Source organism: Lontra canadensis, unplaced genomic scaffold, assembly GCF_010015895.1.
Source record: "Lontra canadensis isolate GAN:19392208 unplaced genomic scaffold, GSC_riverotter_1.0 scaffold21, whole genome shotgun sequence".
Classification (NCBI taxonomy): Eukaryota; Metazoa; Chordata; class Mammalia; order Carnivora; family Mustelidae; genus Lontra; species Lontra canadensis.
This window is the reverse complement of record NW_022631015.1, coordinates 338,534-351,176: the sequence shown is the minus strand read 5'-3', so window position 1 is coordinate 351,176 and position 12,643 is coordinate 338,534. Positions and strand designations below refer to the sequence as shown.

General features: G+C 34.9%; 1 protein-coding gene across 5 annotated transcripts in view; it reads left to right on the top strand.

The window, feature by feature from the left end:
• The window catches only part of EXOC2 (exocyst complex component 2), a 254,314-nt gene extending 242,320 nt beyond the window's left edge, over positions 1-11,994 (top strand). For 4 of the 5 annotated variants that reach the window (XM_032861440.1, XM_032861437.1, XM_032861439.1 and 1 more), the window contains 3 exons: positions 7,203-7,264; positions 9,635-9,694; positions 11,228-11,994. In XM_032861440.1, the coding sequence (XP_032717331.1) occupies positions 7,203-7,264; positions 9,635-9,694; positions 11,228-11,321 (216 nt within the window). In that variant the 3' untranslated portion in view covers positions 11,322-11,994. Of the gene's footprint in view, positions 1-7,202; positions 7,265-9,634; positions 9,697-11,227 lie in introns of those variants that run through there. The other variant, XR_004383127.1, reaches the window with a different exon arrangement.
• Positions 11,995-12,643: the final 649 nt, after the last annotated feature.

The window sequence follows — 12,643 nt, the reverse complement described above, 5'->3', positions numbered from 1 at the left end:
GGTGGTTGAGGGGATGTGTAGCTGAATACAACTGCGATCCAGGCAAGGTGTACCCTGGAACACTTCTGAGCTATCGGAAGTCACCACAGCATCACCTGCCTATATGGGTTTCTGTGAGCAATAGTCGCATGTTCCTTGTTTACTGATTAGCTGCAACAGGGTGACTACTAAAGGAATACCTGTTCAGCCCAGCCTGTATTCAAAGAATCTGCCCAGAACAAATCTTTCCTGATCTCTTCCTTGGGTTTGGTGAGCAAGTTCTTAATGGGGTGTTGTATCGCCCTCATTAAACGCACCCAACTCACATTTCCATGCTTAATGTTTTGATGAAGTGCCAGACTGATTTTAAACTAATTGTTCCATTTTACTTTCTAATAGCCATATATAAAGATTCCAGTTTCTCCACATCCTCACCAATACTTGTTACTGTCTTACTGATACTAGCCATTTTAGTGTGTGTGAAGTGGTATCTCATTCTTTGCGTTGTTTTTTACTTTTATGAAGCTATAGGTCACAGCACATACAAAGTTTTTAATTTTGATGAAGTCTAATTTATCAATTTTTTTCTTTTGTTACTTTTAAGTTTTTATTTTAATTCCAATATAGTAACATGCAGTGTTACATTGGTTTCAGATGTACAATGCAGTGATTCAACACTTCCATACAATACCCCACTGCTCATGATGTTACAAGTGCACTCTTTAATCCCCATCACCTATTTAAACTTCCCTCACCTCCTCCCCTCTGGTAACCAACAGTCTGTTCTCTCTACATTGGAGTCTATTTCTTGTTGTTGTTGTTTTTTTTCCCTCTTTTATTTTCTTTGCTCCTTTGTTTTGTTTCTTAAATTCCACATATGATTGAAATCCTATGGTATTTGTCTTTCTCTGACTTATTTTACTTTGTGTTATACTCTCTAGCTTTATCTATGTCATTGCAGATGGCAAGATATCATTCATTTTTATGGCTGAATAATACTCCTGTGTGTGTGTGTGTGTGTGTGTGTGTGTGTGTGTGTGTCTCACATCTTTTTTATCTGTCATCAATTGGTGGACACTTTGGCTACTTCTATAATTTGGCTATTTTAAATAATGCTGCAAAAACATAGGGGTTCACTTATCCTTTTATTGGTATCTTTGTATTCTTTGGGTAAATACCTAATAGTGCGATTACTGGATCATAGGGTAGTTCTATTTTTAACTTTTTGAAGAACCTCCACACTGCTTTCCGTATTCTCACCGTCGTTGCAAGAGGGTTCATTTTCTGTATCTGTTGTTTCTTGTGTTGTTGATTTTAGCTATTCTGGTGTGAGATGATATCTCATTGTGAGGTTTTGATTTCTACTTCCCTGATGATGAGTGATGTTAAGTATGTTTTCATGTGCCTATTGCCCATATCTATGTCTTCTTTGGAAAAATGTTCATGTCTTTTGCCCATTTTTTAATTAGATTATTTGGTATTTGGCTCTTGAGTTGTATAAGTTCTTGTTGAGTTGTATAAGTTGTATAAGGTATTAGAAAATGGTCCACTTTTATTCTTTTGCATGTTTCTGTCCAGTTTTCTCAACACGATTTGTTGAAGAGACTTTTTCTCATTGGATATTCTTTTCTGCTTTGTTGAATATTAACTGACCATATAGATGTGGGTTTTTTCCTGGGTGTTCTATTCTGTTCTATGATCTATATTATCTGTTTTTATGCCGGTACCATACTGTTTTGACCACTATAGCTTTGTAATATAACTTGAAGTCCTGAATTGTGATGCCTCCAGCTTTTCTTCTTTTTAAGGATTGCTTTGACTATTTTTGGTATTTTTTTATACCATACAAATCTTAGGATTGTTTGTTCTAGCTCTGTGAAAAATACTCTTGGTATTTTGATAGGGATTGCATTAAATGTGAAGATTGCTTTGGATAGTATAAATGTTTTAACAATTATTGTTCTTCCAATCCATGAGCATAGAATGCATTTCCATTTCTTTGTGTCATCTTCAGTTTCTTATGTCATTGTTTTATAGTTTTAGGAGTATAGGTCTTTCATCTCTTTGGTTAAGTTTATTCTTAGGTATCTTATTATTTTGGGTTCAGTTGTAAATGGTATCAATTCTTTAATTTCTCTTTCTGCTACTTCATTATCAGTATATAGAAATGCAACAGTTTTATGTACCTTGATTTTGTACCCTGCCACTTTACTGAATTTGTGAGTTCTAGCAGTTTTATGGTGAAATTTTTCAGGTTTTCTAAATATAGTATCGTATCATCTGCAAATGGTGAAATTTTTATTTCTTCCTTACAGATTTAAATTACTTTTATTTCTTTTTGTTGTCTGATTGCTCTGGCTAGGACTTCCAGTAATATGTTGAATGAAAGTTGTGAGAGTCAACATCCTTATCTTGTTCCTGACCTTAGAGGAAAAGTTCTCAATTTTTTCCTCCTTGATGGTGATGTTAGCTGTGGGTTTTTCATATATGGCCTTTATTATGTTGAGATATGTTCCTTGTAAACCTACTTTGTTGAGGGTTTTTATCACGAATGGAAATTGCACTTTGTCACTTGCTTTTTCTATATGTCTATATGTTCTTTTTCTATATGTCTATATGTTCTTTTTCTATATGGTTCTTATCCTTTCTCTTACTGATATTATGTATCATGTTAATTGATTTGCAAATACTGAACCACCCTGGCAACTGAGGAATGAATTTCACTTGATCATCGTGAATGACTTTTTTAAGGTATTGTTGGATTCTATTTGCCAATATTTTCTTGTGGATTTTTATGTGTGTTCATTGGAGTTATTGGCCTGTAGTTCTCCTTAGTCATGTCTTTATCTTATGTTGGTTTAAAGGTAATGCTGGTCTCATAAATGAATTTGGAAATTTCCTTCCTTTTCTGTTTTTTGGAATTATCTGAGAAGAATAGGTATGAACTCTTCTTTAAATGTTTGGTAGAATTCATCTGTGAAGCCAACTGGTATTGCTTTTTGGGAGTTGTTTCAGTTTTGGTAGTTTATGCTTCTAGGAATTTATCCATTTCTTTAAGGTTGTCCAATTTGTTGGCATATAGTTTTTTCATAATATTCTATTATAATTGTTTGTATTTCTGTGCTGTTGGTTATTTCTTGTTTCATTTGTGATGTTATTTAAGTCCTTTCTCTTTTTTTGTCTATAAGTCTGTTTTATTGATTTTTTTCAAAGAACCAGCTCCTGGTGTCCTTGACCTGTTCTCTTTCTTTCTTTCTTTCTTTTTTTTTTTTTTTTTTTTGAGTCTATATCATTCATTTCCGCTCTAGTCTTTATTATTTCCTTCCTTCTGCTGGTTTTAGGTTTTGTTTGTTGTCCTTTTTCTAGTTCCTTTAGGGTAGATAGGTTGGTTTGTTTTTGTTTTTGTTTTGTTGTTGTTGTTACTGTTTTTGAGATTTTTCTTGCTTCTTGAGGTAGGCCTGTACTGCTATATACTTCCCTCTTAGGACCACTTTTGCTGCATCCCAGAGATGTTGCCTCATTGTGTTTTCATTTTCATTTGTTTCTATGTACATTTTTTATTACTTTGGTTTCCTGGTTGACCCATTCATTGTCTAGTCGCATATTATTTAACCTCATATATTTGTGCTATTTCCATATTTTTTCTTGTGGTTGACTTCTAGTTTCATTATATTGTGGTAAGAAAAGGTGCATCGTAAGACTCCAGTCTTTCTGAATTTGTTGAGGCTTGTTTTGTGGGCTATGATCTATTCTGGAGAATGTTTTGTGTACACTTGAAAAGAATGTCTACTCTGCTGTTAAATCCATCTGGTCTAGTGTGTCATTTAAAGCCATTGTTTCCTTGTTGATTTTCTGTTTAGATGGTCTGTCCATTGAGGTAAGTGGAGTGTTAGAATCCCCTACTATTACTGTATCATTATCAATTTGTTCTTTATGTTAGTTATTAACTGTTTTATATATTTGGGTGTTCCCATGTTGGGTGCATCGATATATAGAATTATTATATCTTCTTGTCAGATTATCTTCTCTATTATGATATAGTGTCCTTCTTTGTCCCTTGTTACAGTCTTTTTTAAAGTCTATTTTTGTCTGAAATAAGTACTAGCTCTTTTTTTTTTTTTTCATCAGTATGCATAATAGATGTTTCTCCATGCCCTCACTTTCAATTTGCAGGTGTCTTTAGGTCTAAAATGAGTCTCTTTTCGGCAGCATATGGATAGGTTTTGCTTTTTCTTTATCCATTTTGTTACCCTGTGTCTTTTGATTGGAGCATTTAGTCCATTTATATTCAAAGTAATTATTGATAGATATGTTTTTATTGATATTTTATTGTTTTGTGGGGTTTTTTTGAAGATTTTGTCTGACCCTTTCTTCTTTCTTTCATGGTTTGGTGGTTTTCTTTAGTGATGTAATTGGATTTCTTTCTCTTTTTTCTTTGCACTTTTATTAGTGCTTTTTGGTTTGTGGTTACCAATATGTTTATATAACATCTTGTGCATATAGCAGTTTATACTGAGTTGATGGTTGTTCAAGTTTGAACCTATTCCCTACTCCTTCCTTCCCCACATTTTAGGCATATGGTGTCATACATCACATCATTTTTTTTTTTAATGAGTTCATTGACTTGATTTTTTACAGAATTATTTATTTTTACTGCTTTTGTGTTTCCTACCTTCATACTGCCACTTTTGGTCTCTCCTTTCCATTCAGAGTCTCCTTAACTATTTCTTGCATGGCTGGTTTAGTGGCTATGGACTCCTTCAGTTTTTCTTTGTCTGGGAAACTCCATATCTCTACTTCTATTCTGAATGATAGCCTTGCTGGATAGAATATTGTTGGCTGCAGATTTTTCCTATTTTGCACTTGGAATATATCATGCCACTGTCTTCTGGCCTGTCACATTTCTCTCTCTCTCTTTCTTTTAAGATTTTATTTATTAGAGAGAGAGAGAGAGAGCATGAGCAGAGGGAAGGGGCAGAAGGAGAAGCAGTCTCCCTGCAGAGCAGGGAGCCCAACACAGGCCTCAATCCCAGGACCCTGAGATCATGACCTGGGCAGAAGGCAGACAGTTAACTGCCTTCCCCACCCCAGGCCTGCCTCATTTCTGCTGAAAAATTCCCCTGCTAGCCTTATGGAGTTTCCCTTGTATGTTACTGTCTTCTTTTGTCTTGATGCTTTTAAATGTTTTTTCTTTATCACTATATTTTGCCAATTTAATTACAGCATATCTTGGCATGGTCTGCTTTTGTTGATTTTGTTTTGGGTTGTCTGTGCTTCCTGGATCCGGATATCTGTTTCCTTCCCCAGATTAGGGAATTTTTCAGCTACTATGTCTTCAAATAAATTTTTGCTCCCTTTTCTCTCTGTCTTCTTCTTGGTCTCATATAATACAAATGTTACTATGTTTGATGACATCTCTGAGTTCCCTAAGTCTGTTCTCATTTTGCATAATTCCCTTCCTCTTTTTGTTCAGCTTGATTACTTTCCATTACTCTGTCTTCTAGGTCATTAATTCCTCTGCTTCTTCTAGCCTACTATGCATTCCATCAGGCATGTTTCTAATCCTGTCTATTGTAGGATTTGTTTTCCTCATATGAGCGAGTCTTATCTCTCACCCTTCTCTGTAACTGCAACTCCTTCCCCACTGAAGCAACCATGATGTGTCTCCAAAAATACATCTAATTAATTCTTTTTTATCCTTCAGTGCGGCCTTTTCCCTACCTTTAGTTGTAGAGTTAGTTCTGCCAGTCATTAGGTTAATTTCTGGGGTGTTTAGGATGATCTGATAGTTAATGTAGTTGCATTCATGTGATGAGGTAAGCCTAGGGTACTCCTACTCTGCTGCCATCTTCCAACTCCCACTGATCTTTAACACTCCAGGCTTTAGTTGTAAGAGCTCATGAAATTTGGGCCCTCTTACTTTCCAAGCCAATTGCTATGGAGATTTATTTTCCCTGTACACTCCCATGTGTGCTAGCCTGTTTCTCTTCTTTCTCTGTGGCCATGGTGACCACAATCTGTCTCCCTAACCACATCTCCATACTTCCTACCTTCTTCAATGTGGTCTCTTCTCTACCTTTTTTTTTTTTAGTTCAATCTGCCAGTCTTCAGTTCAATTTCTTGAGTATTTAGGATGATTTAATAGTTGCCTTCTTGTATTCGTGGAATAAGGTGAGCCTAGGGTTCTCCTACTCTGCTGCCATCTCCCTCTCCTTCTTTTTTGCTTGTACTTTTGATGTCTAAGAAGGCTTGCCTAGCCTAACATCACAAAGATTTACTATTGTTTTCTTCTATGTATTTCATAGTTTTATCCCTTACATTTATGTCTGTCATCCATTTTGAGTTTGTTTGTGTTAAGGAAGGCATCCAAGTACAGTCTTTTTCATTTGGAAATCCAGTTGTCCCAGCACTATTTGTTGAAGAAATTGTTCTTTCCCCCTTTGAATGGTCTCAGCACCCTTGTCAAAATCTGTTGATCGCAAGATTTATTTCTGGACACTCAGTTCTGTTCTACTATTCAGTTTCTGTCCAATTAGCAGTGCCACACTGTCTTAATTATTATAGATTTATAAAAAGTTTTGAAATCAGAAAGCATTTATCTGTGTTATTCTTTTTCAGATGGTTTTGTCTTTTTGGATCAACTTGTCAATTTTCATAAAAAACAATCACCAAAGAAACAAAAGCCAGCTGTGATTTTAATAGACATTGTATTAAATCTGCAGAACTTTATTTTAACCTTTTAGAATAAAGTCAGTATGCCCAAAAGGGCATAGGTATAAAGAAGTAAGCCAGTGCATTTTCTTAAATCTGTTGCGTGGACAATAATCCAGACACAGTGTTTCAAATTTTGCTTCTTCTCACAAGCAAACTAAAGGAAAAAATTACTGGTTAGGTAGTAAATATAGCTTTCTGGAAAATACTTCCATAGGTTGAACCTTTTTACAACAAGATATCTGACTCCCTGCCTTCACATACTCATACTTGACTGTAAGTTAATTTTCAGTGAAAGAATATTTTGTCATAGCTGATTTATTTGGAGTGTTTTAGAAAGTCTGTTCATAATTAATTGTCACCATGACAGGTGGGGGATAGCTACATGCCAGTGGTAATCTGTCAACCCTATCCCTGCGGTAAACAGGCTGGAGACTGTCCGTTCATCACTTGTTTCAATTTAATAATTGATGCAGTTCCCTAGGGTCACATTATCTTTTTCTCATGTTTAGGCACGCCTTGAAATCTGTGCTTTGAGGGATACTGTTGCTGTTCACCTGACGCCTGAAAGCAAGTGAGATGCTAAATGTTTTGTTCTGAGTACTTCATTAAAATACAATTATATGCAACTAATGAATTGTTGAATACTACATCAAAAACTTATGATGTACTATATGCTGGCTAACTGAACATAAAAAAATAAAATAAAGCTTATTAGTCTATTAAATCCTTTGTAAGGATTAACTGATCAGACTGAACGTTCATGATTGTGATGTGATAAAGTTTATATTTGATTAATTTTTTAGCTAAAAAGCATAAAAAGCCAACGATTCCTAATACTGGTTCTTTGTAGCATAATATAAAGGAAAAAAGACTTAATATGATTTTATGTTTTCATTCAGTAAAATAAATCTTAATCTCATAAATGATATATCAGAGCATTACATACTTCTTGAAAAAAGGAGAAGAAAGATTGAGTCTTAATCTATTCATAGCAGACTCCGAGGGACAGTTTAAGCATTGTAAATATCAGCATAAGAGGAAGCCTTGTGGTTTCTCTACAAAATTTTGTAGTGGAAATTTGATGATAATTTTTAGCTGTTTTGAATGAAAGTCAGGATTTCCTATCATCAGAATATCGGTAGGTGAACTAAAATATCACTAACTACTTACCTATACAAAATTGTTTACTCCATTGTCAAAGTACCTAGGAAATACTCGGTTATATTGCTAATGTGCCTGGTAATCCAAGTAACATACAAGTAAAATGTTTAAGGACACTTTGTTTGATATACTTACTCATTTCCAGCTTTCGATGACATGGCTTATGCCATCAGTTTTACTGTGTTTATTACAACTGAAGAGACTTCTAATTTTTTTTCCTAACGAATGAAGTTAGAGTCTATTCCTGTTCATGATGGCTGACAAGAAGCCATTTCTAGATGGTTCCCATGTTAGTTATTTAGTCACACCTTTCCCATGCTTAATTTTTCTACATAAAATATTAAATAATGGATGATAGAGGGCACTCCACTTAGTCCAAAGCTTATATGGGTGCATGCTTTGTGTAAGTACCTGGGTATTTATTCCTATTAATTTAAACTTTCAGAGCCTAAGTTCCTCATCCATGAAAGAAAGATAATAAATACTCTCTAGGCAAAGTTTTGGGGGAAGTAAATTAAAAGATATGCCAAGTTTCCTTCTAAACTATTGGTGCACTACAAATAATCAGTGATATCATCTTCATGATCATCATTGTTGTCATAGTGTAAAAATAAAGAATAATAGATTTCTTTTGATTAATTGAGAAGAGGTTTAAGATGACAATGGAGATAACAGCAAAGACTCCGCTCTACATCAGGAAAGAAGAAAGTCAATTTCATATTGGAAAGGAAACTAAGTGTGCCCACAGGCTATAACCTATCCCTTGTCCTAACTGGGAACAACTAAAGCTTTCCACTATCAGTTTTTTTAATCCATTTGGGACTTCGTAGTCTATTTGTTGCTGTGATATTTTCCCCTTGTTTGAGAAACATGCCCAAAAGTATGTTTGCTAGTATACTGATGAGGATCCATTTTTATAATACAAAATCAAAGACTACCTTAAAGTCAAGAATAATTACATTTATTTCTTTACCCTTAGACAACAAATTATAAAAGAATAAGAGAAGTTAAAAATTATACCTTAATGACCAGTATAAGTTATTACCAAATAATTTCCCCTAAAAGGCTTTTTATTTGATTCGGTAGCTTCTCTGGTACTTGCTACTTTAAAAAAGTTAAGCATACCAAGTTGGTGGGCTTTTTAAATTCACACCTTTTTAAGTTTTCATGAAAAGAAAGTATGTTAAATTAAAATCAATCAGTCAATCTCCACTTATCCTATAAATTTTAAATATACTAATAACTAAATCCTATATTTATATTTATATTTAATTAATATAAGATATTGGCTGTAAATCAGGCCCTTTATATGTCAATACTATAAATGTCCCCATTCGTTTAATGATCATCAAAATCATCCCTATTTCTACTTCATTCCTTCCTTTCTTACCAGTTGCTTTAATAGTTCAGTTTTGTTTTGAAAAGACTTTTTAAAAATTGAACATGGTCACATTAAGCTCTCATGTACCATGAGTAGCATCCTTTTGTCAAAATCATTCTCTCTTTTAGCTTTTCAAGTTCTGTTTCATTTCCTAGTTGAGTTTTTTCTGACCCTACTCCTACAAGACCTTCGCCTGGGAACTATACCCTGTACCCTCACTTTTACTTTTACTTTTTCTATTGTTTTTCACTTTTACTTTGTCTCATATTTCTACATGCTTCACTGGCTTATACTGGTTTCTTTACATTTTAAGATATGCTTAAGAATTTTTAATGATGCTCTTCATTCCCCTTAGAAATATAAAAAGTTTAATTTAAATGTTGCTTGTCTGTGTACCAGGTCTAGTTTTAAACAGGCTTTGGAAGCCCTGCCTCAGCTTTCAAGTGGAGCAGATAAAAAGTAAGTTCTGTATGCTGTTTTCAAGGTTTTGTTACCTAAAAGTACTTTTCGAATAGATGATGATTTGGACTTAAGGAAAAGCACTACTTAATAGCCCTTTATAGTATGCATTATGTTGGCTGTACCTGGCTTGTCTCCAATGTGACAGAATAAGGTAAAACCTTTTCTCTTGGTTTATGGCAGTTTAGAAATTTGCTCTTTTCTTGTTTCAAGTGACTAATACAGAAAACATTTTAAGAAAGTTTATTTTGACTCCGTAAACTATGTTATTGTCCTACATTTTTAAGAAGGTAATACTAAGAGAAATATAAAAAGCCAGTAAAATGTAGGACTTGATGATTTTTTCCTTTGAGTAGCCCAGCAATGTACATTTTTCCTTTATATAATGTAAAGTCATAAAAAAGTAAATTTGTACACATGACATAATGAAATTGTTTATGTTTCACTAACACTATGTTAATGGTCTTGACCAGAATTTAAACTCTGCTACTCATAAAACAGGAAATTCTGACCTGAGACAAAATGCAGGCCAGGCAAATTTCATAAATGCTCAACCTACCCTCAACTGAGGTAGTGGAAACATTGTAGGTCTTTGCTTCTTCACTAACCATAACTGAAGTCCACCTGCCTTTGCGTTTGGCTGCTTAGTCTACAGACATGAAAACCATGGTATAGGCTCTGTGATTTTGCATAGGTGAGTGTTATGAAAACTCAGAGGTCAGAGAGAACACGTGAGGTTGGGAAAATGTCACATGGAGATGGTGTTCTAATTTTGAACATTGTTAAACCCATGAAATAATCTTTTGACTCCAGTATCATTAAGCCCACTTCTTTCCTTCATCTGAACCAGATGAACTCTAAGCTCTAAAATTATACATCAAACCAGTTAAAGAAAACAGTTGAGTTATTAAGTACTAGTATAGTTTGCCCGCTGAGTTAGAACTGACCTTGATTCTTCTGGTTCTTAATTCACCACTTCAGTTTACCTCTCTCCCAATATTTGTTCAAAACAAAAATGCAGAATAGGGGGAGCTAGGCAATAGACCGGTAGCTACCTACGAGTGAGAGAAAGGAGAAAGGTGGCCACAAAGGGGCAGCACAAGAAGATTTGGAGGATGATAGAACTATTCTGTGTCCCGATTATGGCAGTTATTAGGTTGCTAATATGTGTTTATCAGTATTCATAGAGCTGTATGCCAAAAAGAGTACATTTTAGTATTTTTTAAATTTTTAAAAAGTGAATGTAAAAAAGTACAAGCCCAGGCATTAATATATTTTACGAAGAAATCTAATTACTCTAGGGAAAGGAGACAGGTGGGAGATTTTTATATTATAAATATAGATATGTATATAAATACATAATCCTTTTGACTAGCTCCTTTGACTAACTTACTTCTGTTATTAAGAATCAATAAGTAAATAACTTCAACAAGCAGAAGCTCAAGCTGAGCAGTTGGCTTCCCTGCTTGTTTTCTTAAGTTGCTAGGCAACCTTCACTCTGCCAGGCTGTAAAATAGATTCTTCTCCCTACAGGTTACTGGAAGAGCTGCTGAACAAGTTCAAGAGTAGCATGCACTTGCAGCTCACCTGTTTCCAAGCTGCTTCTTCAACTATGATGAAAACATAAATACCATCCCCAAAAAAGGGCATTCAAAAGATAAAAGTAATAATTGTTACCACTTTATTAAGTGCCCTAAAGGTATTAGCATACAAAGCATTAGGTTTGTACTCTTTCTCTTTTCCCCAAATTGGCAGCTTAGAAAGATGTTTGTATGTTTTATTTCAACCAAAATGACCCAGTTTGAAATGCCCAAGCAATAACTTGTTTTGTCATTTTTATTACATTGGGCTCTATATGTCTTAAAATACCTTTAAATCTATATATTCTTAGCTATGTGTTGCATGATGAATGCCCTAAGGAGAGCTACTTTTACAGGGAGTGCTTTGAGATGGCATGTGATGTAACTAAGGCATTCTTCAGTGTCTCATATACTAGACTTTTATTGTCTGCAGCTTCCAAGACACATGGAGAGATTGGTAAGAAGATTTGGAAAGTTATATTTAGACATCTTTGGAACTTTAACTGTCCTAAGCTGTACATCTTTACTTAAAAACTTTATTTCATACGAATACCTCTAACTCTCCTAATTCAAGTGGAATTTTAGAGAATTTGCAGTTTGCCTAAGAAAATGTTATATTTGGTGTAAATTATTTGTGGTCCAGATGTCCGTGAGTTAACTTTGTGTCTTGCTGCCTCATTTGTATTTCTCACTGAGCTAATAAACATTAAGCACCTTTCAGTGTAGGTTTTCTTTGTCCCACTCACTCTTAAAGTGTTTTTTCATGTCAAAGCATTGCCTGTCCCTTAGGACCCATTTGTTACTGTGGTAGAGCTTAGATACCCCAATAGATGCTGGTGGAAATAGCTGCAGCCTTCACTGCCTCTTAAAGAACAAGCCAGGCCCCCTGGTGACAGCTGACAGTCCTGCCCACCTCTGTTCACTCCTTCCTCTCCAGCAATGTCTTTTCTCTCCACTGCTCCTTACCATTTGAAGTATCTTGCTCAGTAGCTAAAAGAACATTTCTCTGATGTAGTCTGTGTTTTCTGAAGATTCAGACACTCCTCTGTTACCAGGCAGTAGGAACTGCTGATGAACCTCATGCCATTTGTCCTACATTCGCTGCTGACTTCGTTTACCAGCATAGGCGCAGGGCACCGTAACCTCTTTCAAAGGCAGCTTTCCCTACCTAATTTTACCATACCGTTTGCTCAGAAAACCGAGTAATTCTCTTACCTATTGGCTGTGTGTTAGGGTTCTCAAATTTTTCTATGGGTGTCACAGAATCCCTTGTTAAGGCTGAAATTAATATCTTTACTAATACAAGTAATTTTAGAGTATAGATTGCCAGATATAGTATCCATTATTTGGAATAAGTCAGTGTTGTTAT